The 13,622-nt window shown below is 44.9% G+C and overlaps 1 protein-coding gene across 16 annotated transcripts in view; it reads right to left on the bottom strand.

The window, feature by feature from the left end:
- The window catches only part of RNF213 (ring finger protein 213), a 116,186-nt gene that overhangs the window by 23,632 nt on the left and 78,932 nt on the right, over positions 1–13,622 (bottom strand). For all 16 annotated transcript variants that reach the window (XR_006512929.2, XM_070483783.1, XM_044746101.2 and 13 more), the window contains 8 exons: positions 12,820–12,974; positions 11,216–11,422; positions 10,695–10,876; positions 9,702–9,822; positions 3,074–3,174; positions 2,778–2,960; positions 1,861–2,030; positions 1,657–1,756 (listed from right to left, as the gene is read on the bottom strand). Coding sequence is in view for 15 of the 16 variants with exons in the window: in XM_070483783.1 (XP_070339884.1) it covers positions 1,657–1,756; positions 1,861–2,030; positions 2,778–2,960; positions 3,074–3,174; positions 9,702–9,822; positions 10,695–10,876; positions 11,216–11,422; positions 12,820–12,974 (1,219 nt within the window). In the remaining variant the exon portion in view is untranslated. The remainder of the gene's footprint in view (positions 1–1,656; positions 1,757–1,860; positions 2,031–2,777; positions 2,961–3,073; positions 3,175–9,701; positions 9,823–10,694; positions 10,877–11,215; positions 11,423–12,819; positions 12,975–13,622) is intronic.

The following is a 13,622-nucleotide window of genomic DNA, read 5'->3' as shown; positions in this document are numbered from 1 at the left end:
ACAAACAAACAAAAGATTGGCACCTGGGCTAACAACTGTTGCCAATCATTTTTTTTTTCTGCTTTTATCTCCCCAACCCCCCCCCCCCCCCCCACCGTACACAGTTGTACATCTTAGTTGCACGTCCTTCTAGTTGTGGGATGTGGGATGCCACCTCAACGTGGCCTGACAAGCAGTGCCATGTCCGTGCCCAGGATCTGAACCCTGGGCTGCCGCAGCGGAGCGCACAAACCTAACCACTCGGCCACGGACCTGGCCCCGACGACGTAGATTTTTAAACTGCATCTTATGTCTCAAGATTTTCATTTTAAAATCAGTTCTGTAATTTTTAGTCTCTAAATATTTTAGAACAAAGCATTTACCTTTAGATACACTGTTTCTACTCACGTTAATGTATCTACTCTATATGTCAAGATGTGTGCATGTCAATGACGACATTTCCATTTCTCCAACCAAAGAAATTCAAATGAATTCAGATTTCACACATTTATCAAAAGGAATAAAAATTATATAACATGAAGAAAGGCTTTTTTCACATCTCAAGTCAACTCTTTACATAGATGCCTTAAAAGCCATTTTAAGGAATAGTAAGATGCTAGTTCTGTAATAAAATGTATTTTAAGAGATTTTCATTTGAAAATTCTTCAGGAATCACGTCTGAACAGACTATTTCAGAAATGATGAAAAAAATCAAAATGAAATGTCCAAGGCAAGGATTAGCAGGCGCATGTTTACACACAGATCTGGTCTCTCCTCTGAGTGTGCTTCTGAGCGTCTGTCGGCAAAGTCAGCACTGTTCTGAGCGGACCTGCATTTTGCCACCACCTCACAGCCTGCTCTGTCAGGTTAGAACACAGGCTGAGTATACGAAGCATCTTCCGAGAGAAGCCTCTGAATACAGATCAGCTTTCTAAGGATTTCCTAAAATAGAATAATCAGATGAGACCACTGACCTTTGCAGCCATACTGGCTTCTCTATCCATTATAGAATCAGAGAAATTGAAGAGCTGAAACTAAACTTAGAGGACGTCTAGAACAATGACAGTGAGGGGAGATTCTAAGTTATCACCCTAAAAATCACAAAACTAGGCAGCTGTGGTCCTGGGCTCAGAACTGCAGATTCCTGTCTCACACCTGTATTCTTTTCCTTTTTTCTTTTGAGGAAGATTGGCCCTGAGCTAACATCTGTTGCCAATCTTCCTCTTTTTTTTTTTCTTTCTCCCCAAAGCCCCAGTACGTAGTTGTACATCCTAGTTGTAAGTCATTCTAGTTCTCCTACGTGGGACGCTGCCACAGCATGGCCTGACGAGCAGTGTGTAGGTCCATGCCCAGGATCCAAACTGGTGAACCCTAGGCCGCCAAAGTAGATTGCATGAACTGAACCACTTGGCCATGGGGCCGGCCCCCACACCTGTATTCTTCTTCCTAATGATGTGCTTATGGCAATGCTGAACTCATTTGCCAATACGTGAACATGTCAAACATGCAACCAATACAGGCATATACACCAGGTGGTCTCTCACTGAAAAAGCTTCCCCAAATCATGAACTAGCTATCAGTCCTGTGAAGAATGCTTGGCAGCAAAGAAAAAGCCATGACGAGGAACAAAACATGTGAAGGCTTTCTAGAAGCAAATGCCATAGTGGCTGAGCTTACCTGTGCTTCAGAAGCAGTTTGAGAAGCACCGAGCGAATGACAGGGGTCTTATCCACAACATCATCAAACGGAGACAGAGATTTTGTGTGTTCACGGTGTCCTGAAACCAGAAAGAGAACGGGAGCTCACCGTTCACAGCACACATACAAAAGTGCGATGAATGACGAACTGAATTTTTAAGTCTATAGGAAGAAAGCAACCTACTTTGGGGAGCATCTCTTAAGAGCTCCTTCTGTACAAAGAGTAAAGACAGCAGAGCCTCGATCACATCCTTCTGGGGCGGAGAGTTGTCCTTGAAGCACAGGGTGGAGACCAGGTCTATGAAGAAACTGTTGCACATCTGCCGGAAGCAGGCGTGTTTCCCAATGGCATCCCTTCGGAAGGGTGGAAAGGCACGGTCAAAAGGCTTGCAGAATGTGCTCCAGAATCCCTCCAGACAAGTGCTTTGGGATTTGGACAGCACTGTTTTTTTAAATAAAAAGATGCAAGTATCTCCTTACATTGATTGGAGCTGGTCTTCCAAATGGCGACAGACCAGGCAGACTGGTCTCTCTCTAGGAACGCTTCCGAGCATTTGGGCCAGCCAGCAATAGGCTTAATATCCTGTAAGTCTGCCCAAGACCCAGCCACTGGGCGTGCCTCGCATCCCACTTTTAGGAGGCATCAGAGGGAGGGAAAGGGAAGGAAAACCAACCACTAACGGAATGGAGCTGAGGAGAGCTAGCGCCACAGAGCAACTGCCAATTTGAACTACGTGCCCCGAAAAGCACTCAGTCAGACGAGAGAAAGCTTTCTGCTCAAGTCATAGAACGGGAATGGCATTTACACATCAAGAGGATAAGCCAGTTTCACCTAAAGCCCTCGGGCCTCTCATGACGGCTTTATTTATGACTTTCTGGTTTATTTCTTCCAACTTTTCTGTCTCCCAAATCTGTACACATATATGTCTTATGGAGAAAAAATTTTGAGATACTGTTTAATGAAGGGACATTAAGTGGTCGTCTCAGGATAGTTCTCTGCACTCAGGGTTTCTAAGGTTAATAGAATTATATTTCTGAATATCGTATTTGCAAAAAAGGAAAAAAACAGAGAAAGCTTTCTTAAGAGAAAGGGTGTCCTACCTGTACTCTTGGGAAACCGTCGGAGAGAAGCCATGTGGCAACTCAGTTAAACACAAGGGGCAACTCATCTGCCCTATGACGAGCCAGGTTTTGATGCAACCCAGGCAGTATATGTGGTCACAGGGCAGGCAGACAGGATCCTGTGCATCTCCCAGGCAGATGGGGCACGGCTGAACCCCAAACCTAGGATCCAAGAAGAGTGATCAGTTCTGAAGCAGAGAAGCTGGCTGTGAGAAGCCAAAAATACCAAAGCTTCTGAATTCTCTCCCTCACGGACCCCAAACCAAAGATCTCACCTGGTGAGGGTCTTGCTGGCCTTGTCCTTACACTCCCGAAGGACAGTCACCACAGCGAGGAAGGGCCTGCGGGTCTTGATGTCAGAGTTCTCTTGCAGACACTGAAGGGAAAGGCAGTGATAAGGGAGCTAATTAGCAGTGAGAAGGGGAGAGGTTAGAGAGTTTTCAAACTTTAAGCAATAATATAATGACCACCTGTATATCCACCACCAAGCTATAAGAAATCTTAGCGTTTGGGCGATATTTGCTTTAGATCGTTGTTTAAAGAAACAAAATGTTACCGATACAGTCGCAACTCCAAGTGTATCCCTTTATAATCACATTCCATGCCCACACCCCCCACCCCCTGCCCCGTCCCCTCCCCAGAGAGAACCACATTCCTAAATTCCCACTTTTACTGTTTCTATGAATGTGCAAAGGTTATGTTGTTGTTTTGAATATTTGTAAACTTTGTATCAGTGACATCATGCTATATCTAAGCTTCTGCAAACTTGCTTTTTTCTGATACATGTATGCCCAGATCATTCGTATCAACTGCTGTATAGTACCCACTGAGGAATGTTTTCTGGTAAACGGGTTTTTAGAATGTTTCCAGTTTTTTTGCAATTACAAACAGTTATATACTCAACATTCTTCCATGTGTCTGCTTGAGTACCAATGGGAAATTTCTCTGGGATATATATTTAGAAGTAGAAACACTGGTTTTTAGGAAATGTACATCTTCAACAATACAAGATAGTTTCATGGGTGTGCTTCTGGAATTTTGTGCTTAGACATGATGTTTGCAATAGATGTCTTTATATTACGTGTACCCTTGGGCATTATCAGCTTAAGGAGAGTTCCCTTCTATTCCTAGTTTGCCAAGAGTATCTTTTTTCCAAACTATAATTTTTAAAAATTATTTATATATATATATTTATATATCTTAAAGATTGGCACCTGAGTTAACGTCTGTTGCCAATCTTTTTCTCTTCTTCTTCTCCCCAGAACATAGATATATATCATAGTTGTGAGTGCCTCTGGTTGTGCTGTGTGGGACGCCGCCTCAGCGTGGCCTGACAAGCGGTGCCGTGTCTGTGCCCAGGATCTGAGCCGGCGAAACCCTGGGCCACTGAAGTAGACCGTGCAAACTTAACCACTCGGCCACGGGGCCGGCCCCTAATTATTTATATTTTGTTGTTTTATTGTAGAAGGACCAATCAGAGTGTCTTCTTGCTGCAGTGGATGTCCATCATAGTAATTTTAACAGTAAAAGTGCTAGCCTTTTAACCAGGGTTAGTTTTCTGCGTGTGTTTTTTTTAAATTGAAGTAACACTGGTTTATAACATTAATTTCAGGTGTACATCATTACATTTCAATTTCCGTGTAGATTACATCACGCTCACCACCCAGAGACTAATTACCATCCATCCCCGTACACATGAGCCTCATCACCCCTTTCACCCTCCTCCCTCACCTCTGGTAACCACCAATCCAATCTCTGCTGCTATGTGTGTGTTTGTCGTTTTTATCTTCTATTTATGAGTGAGATCATACAGTATTTGACTTTCTCCCTGACTTATTTCACTTAGCATAATACCCTCAAGGTCCATCCATGTTCTTGCAAATGACCAGATTTCATCTTTTTTTATGGCTGAGTAGTATTCCATTGTGTACATATACCACATCTTCTTTATCCATTCATCCCTTGATGGGCACGTACGTTGTTTCCAAGTCTTGACTATTGTGAATAATGCCTCAGTGAACATAGGGGTGCATATATGTTTATGCATTTGTATTTTCATGTTCTTTGGATAAATACCCAGCAGTGGAATAGCCGGATCATATGGTAGTTCTATTCTTAAATTTTTGTGTTTTTTCTTTTTTCTTTTTTTTTGTGAGGAAGATTGGCCCTAAGCTAACATCTGTTGCCAATCCTCTTCTTTTTGCTTGAGGAAGATTGTCCCTGAGCTAAGGTCCATGCCCATCTTCCACTATTTTGTATATGGGACACTGCCACAGCATGGCTTGATGAGCAGTGTGTAGGTCAGCTCCCAGGATCCAAACTGTCAAACCCCAGGCTGCCAAAGCAGAGTGCATGAACTTAACCAATACGGTACCGAGCTGGTCTTAACATTTTGAGAAATCTCCATACTGTTTCCCGTAGTGGCTGTACCAGTTTGCATTCCCACCAGCAGTGTCTGAGGGTTCCCTTTTCTCCACACCCTCTCCAACACTTGTTATTTCTTGTCTTAATTATAGCCATGAGGGGCATGAGATGATATCTCATTGTAGTTTTGATTTGCATTTCCCTAATAATTAGTGATGTAGAACTTCTTATCATGTGCCTATTGGCCATCTGTATATCTTTGGAAAAATGTCTGTTTAGATCTCTTGCCCATTTTTCAATTGGGTTGTTTGGTTTTTTTGTTGGGTTGTATGAGTTCTTTATATATTTTGGATATTAACCCCTATCAGATATATGGTTTGCAAATATCTTCTCCCAATTATTAGCTTGTCTTCTTGTTTTGTTGATGGTTTCCTTTGCTGTGCATAAGCTTTTTAATTTGACGTAGTCCCATTTGTTTATTTTTTCTATTGTTTCCCTTGCCTGGTCATACATGGCAAATTATAAATTTTATCAAATTGTTTTTCTGTACCTTTTGAAATGACCACTTAGGGTTTATCTTTTAATTTGTTATATAAATGATGACATGTAATAGATTTTATGATTTTGAGCTATCCTTGAATTCCCAGGGTTAATCTTACTTTGAAATGATATATGAGTTTTTAATACCCTGCTAAACTTGATTTTTTAATCAACAAACCAATTCAAAAGTGGTCAAAGGACTTGACTAGACATTTCTCCAAAGAAGACATACAAATGGGCAATGAGCACATAGAAAGATGCCCAACACCAGTGGTCATTAGGGAAATGCAAATTAAAACCACAATGAGATACCACATTACATCCAGTAGGATGGCCATTTTATCAAAAAAGCACAGAAAATAACAAGTGTTGGGATAGATGTGGAGAAATTGGAACGCTGGTGCATTGCTGGTGTGAACGTAGGACAGTGCAGCCACTGTGGCAAACAGTACCGCGGTTCCACAGAGTTAAACATAGAATTACCATGCGATCCACTTCTAGGTATAGATCCAAGAGAATGAAAAGCAGGGACTGAGACTCCTGTACACGAACGTTAACAGAGCATTACTCACAATCGCCAAAAGGTGGCAACCACCTAAATGTCCATCAATAGATAAATGAATAAACAAAATGTGGAATAGCCACACAACGGAATATTATTGAGCCTTAAAAAGGAAGGAAATTCTGACCAGCTACAACATGGATGAACCTTGAGGACATTATGCTGAGTGAAGTAAGCCAGACACAAAAGGGCAAATACCATATGATTCCACTTATATGAGGTCCCTAGTACAGTCAGATTCACAGAGACAGAAAGTATAACAGAGGGTACTGGGCTGGGGGAGGGGAATAGGGAGTTAGTGTTTAATGAGGACCGAGTTTCAGTTTTACAAGATGAAAGAGTTCTGGAGATGGATGGTGGTGATGGTTGCACAACAGAGTGAATGTACTTAATGCTACAGAACTGTACACCTAAAAATGGCTAAAATGGTAAATTTTATGTTATCTATATTTTACCACAATAAAAAAAATGGCAGTGGCCTATTGGTTGGACAGGGACATTGGCAAAGACAGGGACATTACAGATTGGAAAGTCAATGCCCTTATGATCTATAATAGCAAAACATTCGGTAAGACTGTCATCTGTGACACCTTGGAAGTCAGATCTCAAACCAAGAGAATGTATCTATCTATCTGTATCTGTACACCTACCTACCCATCTATCATCCATCCATCATCCATCTATCATCTATCTATCCATCCACCCAACCATCGTCTATCCATCCATCCATCACCTATCTATCATTTATCTATCTATGCATCCATCTATCATCTATCTATCCATCCATCCATCACCTATCTGTCCATCTATCATCTATCTACCTACCAATCCATCCATCATCTATCTATCCATCCACCCAACCATCGTCTATCCATCCACCCATCACCTATCTGTCCATCCAACCATCATCCATCTATCATCTATCTATCCATCCATCCATCACCTATCTGTCCATCCAACCATCATCCATCTATCATTTATCTATCTATCCATCCATCCATCATTTATCTGTCCATCTATCATCTATCTACCTACCAATCCATCCATCATCTCTATCCATCCAGCCAGCCATCATCCATCTGTCATCCATCTACCTACCTATGTACCTATCCACCCAGCCACCCACCCACCCATCATCTATCTATCATCTATCTGTCTATGCATCCATCTATCCATTCATCATCTATCTACCCATCCATCCATCATCCACCTATCATCTATTTATCTATCCATCCATCCATCATCCATCTATCATCTATTTATCTATCCATCCATCCATCATCCACCTATCATCTATTTATCTATCCATCCATCCATCATCCATCTATCATCTATTTATCTATCCATCCATCCATCATCCACCTATCATCTATTTATCTACCCATCCATCCATCATCCACCTATCATCTATTTATCTACCCATCCATCCATTATCCACCTATCATCTACCTACCTACCTATCCATCCATCATCTCTCTATCTATCAATCCACCATCTATCTATCTCTATATATATATATCCATCCATCTATCATCTCTCTATCCATCCATCATTTATCTATCTATCCATCCATCCTTCTATCCATCATCTATGTATCTAACTGTCCATCCATCTATCATCTATCATCTACCTGTCTGTCTACTACTACCTTCCACCTATCTGTTTATCATCTAACCTTTCTATTAGAACTGAGGAAACTCAGAACATCCATCTGTGATTGCCTGCTTTTTGCAGCTCTTACCAAAGTCTGTGGGAGGCTTTGTTGACTATTAATTCAGGATAACTATAAGAAGTAGCTCGGAAAAGGCAGCCTCAGTAGGAGATAAGATTTGAGGCCCGATGCCTTCCCAAGCAATTTCACGTAAGACTTCCTAGCCAGACAATAGGAACCAGCCTCTCAGGCAATGCTTTCCCCCGAAGCCTCTTGTTTCAAATGACCTCAAGGTGGCTGTCCTTAAATTGGAGGGGATGAGGCCAGTAAATTCAAGGCAGGCTTCAGGCATGGAAGCAAACTATAGAAGATCTTCAGCTATGGTTACTCACACATGGATTTGAGTGGAAGGAAATAAGCCAGAAACCCATTAAGTTTTTGGGGTAATTTTATTGCCAAAAAGTCTCCCCACAGGCCTAACGTGCAAAAGTCTATGCATGTATGCATGCTGGCATGCAGAGACCAGATAAGCCATCTTTTAGTTTACATTATCTGACCATGAGGAACCACACTGGACCTGGCTGAAAGGACTGTGCCTCACCCGGGGGTCCTGGCCTGTGACAGGGTGAGACCTGGAGAAAGGCTACATGTGGTCCGGTGTGGGAAGAAGGGTAGTCACGGGTATGTGTGGGCCAGCAGGGTGACAGAGTGCCAGCTGTTTTCTAGGGCTCTCTCTCTACTTTTCCTCTATAAAGGAACCTCCAAGTTCTACGTGGGCACAAGACTGCTCCACTCGAGATTTCTCAGCCTCCTCTGCAACTAGACGAGGCCATGACTAAGTTTAGGGTGGTGGGCTATGAGCGGACGTGCTGTGTGCATATTCTGGGTTGGGCTCTTAAAACGGGTGTGCCCTCTGGGACCATTCTTTCTGTCCCATGGCTTGTGACAGCAGGAACAGCCTTCTCAGACCACAAGGTGGCAGTTGCAATATTAAGGGTGACAATGGAACAAGACAGAAGGAGCTTGGGCGCCTGACACGGAGGAGCTGGTACACCAGCCCTGGACTGCTTGAGCTCCTACAGGTATAGGAGAGAGAGACAGGCTTCTGTTTCAGCCATTGATGTGCTGGTCACGGGAAAGTAGACTGGAACCTAGTATCCAGGTCAACCACCCTGCAGCGCGCCACCCTGCATTTTAAAGGCTGGGCAGCTGAAGCTGCTGGGAGCCCTCGTGTGAAGTTTCCGGGGTAAGTGAGGCAGAAGCCGTCTTCTGCTGAGTGGCCACTGTGGCTGACTTTATAAAGGGTGTCGAGGGGCAGAGGCACGGGGCTTCCTGTTCCCCTGGTCCCACTCACAGCACTGTGTTTTGAAGTCCACAGCCCCAGCGGGATTCTTGTGCATCCCCGTGTCCCTGACTGTGGCAGTGGTGGACAGCTCCCCCAGAGGGCCAGGATGCCGGTGGGGTCTGGGGCCACTGGAGGCCTGGGTGGAGCCCACCCCTTTAGCCTTCCCAAAGGTTTTGCAAGCATATTCTCTGCATGGATGGTTTCTATAAAATGATATACCCTGACTTAGCACCCAGGAGAGGATAAATAATTAAACAATTAAACATGGAAACTGTAATGGCCTAAGTGAAGAAATCACTTTCCTTTGCAATTCCAGATAAAACTGTCAGAGCCGAAAGGGAACATACTCCCGCGCAGATAAATGTCGGGTTAGGCTTCGTTTCTTCGTCGTCTTGAAGAAGCAGAGCCACGCGGCTTGCTGAGCCGGGCTCGAGCACTCACCTTGTTGAGTAGGAAGACGTACTCCGTCACCAGCCCGCCCAGCTCAGGAATCTGGCTCTTAGTCCCCAGCAGCACATGCTCCACAAAGAGTGCGATGGAAAAAATGCGATTCCAGTGGGTTCTGTCAAGAGACGGTGTCACTCAGGAGAAGCAGGGGCAGACAGGCAGTTCCAAGGCACAGGAGGTGAAAGACGGATCCGGCAAAGGAGCCGGGTGGAGGTGGGTGGGTGTCACGCCTCAGCCCCTCGGGGCTCCCACACAGCCGCCGCCTCCGGCTCTCCACGCCTTCCCTCACTCTCAGCTCCGCGTAACTGGGGGTCTCACTTGCTGGCTTCAGCCTGTGCCTGGTGAGTCCCAACTCACCCTTAAAGGGCAGCACATGACTTGTCCCCTGACTGCTTGTCCTGTCTCTGCGGCCCTGCCTGCCCTGCTGTCCTGCCTCAGGTCCTCTCCAGTTGCTCTCTTCTGTCACAGCATTTCTCCCAAGGATCATCATAATTCGCCAGCCTCTCTATCCCGTGCATTACTCCATGCACTCCCTGAATGCAGTTATCTTCTTCTTTGTGTCTCTAGCATCAGTGTGATGCCTGGCATTTAAAAAGGGTTCAACAAATGTTAAGCAGTGAATAAGGAAAGGACTCCTTCCTGAGTCAGGAGTATCCTTCTTTTTTTTGTTTTTGAGGAAGATTAACCCTGAGCTAACATCTGCTGCCAATCCTCCTCTTTTTGCTGAGGAAGACTGGCCCTGAGCTAACATCCATGCCCATCCTCCTTTACTTTATATGTGGGACGCCTGCCACAGCATGGCTTGACAAGCAGTGCCGTGTCTTTACCTGGGATCCGAACCGGCAAACCCCAGGCTGCCTGAGTGGAACGTGCGAACTTAACCACTGCGCCACCGCCACCAGCCCGGCCCCAGGAGTATGTTTTTGATGTTCCCAGGACTTGGCAGGTTCCTGGTGAGCATGTGAGCACCGGGCTCCTGGGTCTCACCTGACTTCCCTGATGACACCTTTGCTCACGCTCCCACTGCCTTGCAGGTACCCATCTGAGCAGAGGAGCTCCAGCGGCATGCACAGATTCTTCACTATCTGTAACCACGCCTGGGGACTGGGCTTCAGGATGTCCCTGGTCAGAATTTCAGCACAGGCCATTGCTGCAAATGCATCCAGAGTCTGGGGAGATGGAGAACAGGCCCGTGGCTGAGCCGCCTGCCCAAACCCCCTTTCGGCTGCTCCTCTAAATCCTAAGTCCAGGGGCCCAGGATGTTAGGCCAGTGTGTTCTTGTGTTCCAGGCTTGGAGCTTCATCTTTTATTGTTTTGGGATAGAGGAAGCATTACTCAGATGTGTTCTTAACATCCGAGTTGTACGGACATACGCTTGTGAAGTCTCCCACTTGGAACACAGCCCAGAAGCCTGTCCTTCCGAGAATGGTGCTGGGAGCACCCGCCCGCCCGCTCGAGGAAGGCCGAGCCCTGGCCCTGAGCACTAAGTGCCCCCAGAGGAGCCATACCATCTCACATCTAGCCAAGCCGTGGTTCCACGGAGCTTCCATCAGCCTGCTTAGAATTTGGGGGTGGACAGTCAGGATTCTGGAGAAGTTCTGCAGCCGGCTCCTGAAGTGCTGGGAGGCCAGGTGCACCCACGGTAAGGAAATCTGCTCCTCCGGCCCCGCCGCCGTCAGCTGACGGATGCAGGACAACAGGGCTGCCCGCAGGGCCTGGGTGGGAAACGAGCTTTTAGTGTAAATTTGTAAACTACCAAAAAAAAAAAAGAGATGTTTTCCCTGCGGAAAATTGGAACTATTCAAAAACAACAAAAAAGGAAATTAAAAATTATGATACTATTTTTGTATCCTATAGTAATACAGATACTATTACTATCTCTAGTTTACTTTTTGGTGTCACCACTTCTACGCATTTTTATATCCATATGGCTCTTCCCTGTTGTCCCCAAATTAGGATCACAGTGTATTCCTGATTTTTTTCCACTTATTATATTACGAACATTTCTCCATCATTAAGTACACCTGAAGAACATCCTTTGGAGTGGCTGCACAATAAGCAGTCAAATGGCCCTACTTTAATTTCTCCAACCCTCATTATTGGACAATAAAATTGTTTCTAATTTTCCATTTTTAGAAATAAAGCTTAAAAGAACATTCCTGTGGATAAAATGTTGTCCACGTCTCCCATAACGTTCTCAGGACAGAATCACCAGTTCAGATTTTATAAGGTTCTCAGTTCATCCCCCAGGTGGTTTTGCAGAAGCACAGTGCTGGCTCACAATGGAGGAACTTCTGCCTTTTTAAAAATCAGTTTTTCCACATGGATACATAAAAAAATAGTATCTAAAAATTGTTCATGTTTCATTGATTTACTAGTGAGGCTGAGCCATTTTCAAATGTATTCTGGATATCTGTGTAATTATTCTGTTAATCGTTGCTTTATAATTTTCACCAATTTTTAGAAATTAGAGTATTTTCTTATTAATTCCTAAGACTACTTTATTAACCTTTTTTTTTGGCTGAGGAAGGTTAGCCCTGAGCTAACATCCATGCCAATCTTCCTCCACTTTCTAGGTGGGTTGCCACCACAGCATGGCTGATGAGTGGTGTAGGTCCCTGCCCGGGATCCAAACCTGCAAACCTGGGCCACTGAAGCAGAGCACACTAACTTAACCACTATGCCACAGGGCTGGCCCCTCCACTTTCTGTTTTTATGTACTGAAATTTGAGATCTTTATGTCATCAAAAGTATCAGTCTTCCCATTGAAATTTCAGTTATCATTATGCCGTAGAGTCAGTTAAGTATTTACCTATTTTGCTTCGAGAGACTCTAAACATTTCAAAAGAAGGTGTTACCAGGGAAATTGGAAGACGTCCTTATTATGTTAATAAAAAGCTCATGTTTTAGGAGGCCCTGGGTGGTGAGCTGAGGATCTAAGACAGAGCCTTTTGAGGCCATGAGCGGCATCTTCAGGCACCAGAGTCCTCCCAGACCATGTGCTAGTCCACAAACATGATGGCACCAGTCTCAGCAGCTGAAGAAGGGTTCTCACGTTTGCATCCAGTTCACATCACACCAGCTTTGCTCCCGTCCCCAGATCAGGATTTACCTTTAATTCCCCCCAAGTGGATACTCTCATGGTCAGGAGAAGGAAGTCCTGCAGGTAGCACTGAAGGAGTTCTTGCTGCTGCTCGGCACGGAGCTGAGCAAGGAACCTGCCCAGAGGAGTCTGCTGGAAGATTTCCACCAGCTTCTCTGACGACTCTGCAGGGGGGAGACCAAGGAAGGGCTTGGAGTGAGAACGCAAACCATGACTCTTCCCTCTCGCTCAGGACACGCTGCTCCTCCTGGTGAAGGGCAGTTGCTCTGCCAACAGTAATGGTGGATCAGCCTCGTTGGACATCAGCTTATGGCACAGAGGAGTCAGCTGCCTGACTTTATGATCATTTCTAGACACTTCAGACATTTTTCCAGTGGAGTAACAGAAACAGAGGCAGGACCGACGTTAAATTTTGGTCACTAACAGCCTAGCCAGCCCCAAAGGGCTCAAACGATCTGAGACAGACCAAGTTTCATGTCCATCAAGTCAAAATGGGCTTCAGGACCCAAGTGGATCAGGAGTGAGTGGCTGCTCTTCAGGGGCTGGGGCCAGAAGCTGCTCAAACCTGAAAGATCTGCCTTCTCGTGCATGGGGGCTGGCCCTCGGGCACATGCGATCACAGAAAAGCAGTGTCATTAGGGTATGGACTTGAAAAAGGAAATACTCTTCCCTCAGGAGACAGACTGCTTCAAATTTGTTTGGAGAAAGTGGCAGAATGCTTACCTAGAAAAGTAAGTTCATCTTCAAGGATTTGGCCTGTATTTTTTAAAGGCAGTGCTATAATTAAACTCTGAAAAGATTATGTCATGGAT

This window comes from Equus asinus, chromosome 13 (genome assembly GCF_041296235.1).
Source record: "Equus asinus isolate D_3611 breed Donkey chromosome 13, EquAss-T2T_v2, whole genome shotgun sequence".
In the NCBI taxonomy this organism is placed as follows: Eukaryota; Metazoa; Chordata; class Mammalia; order Perissodactyla; family Equidae; genus Equus; species Equus asinus.
Note: the sequence above shows the minus strand (reverse complement) of the source record. Positions and strands in the feature narration are given on the sequence as shown.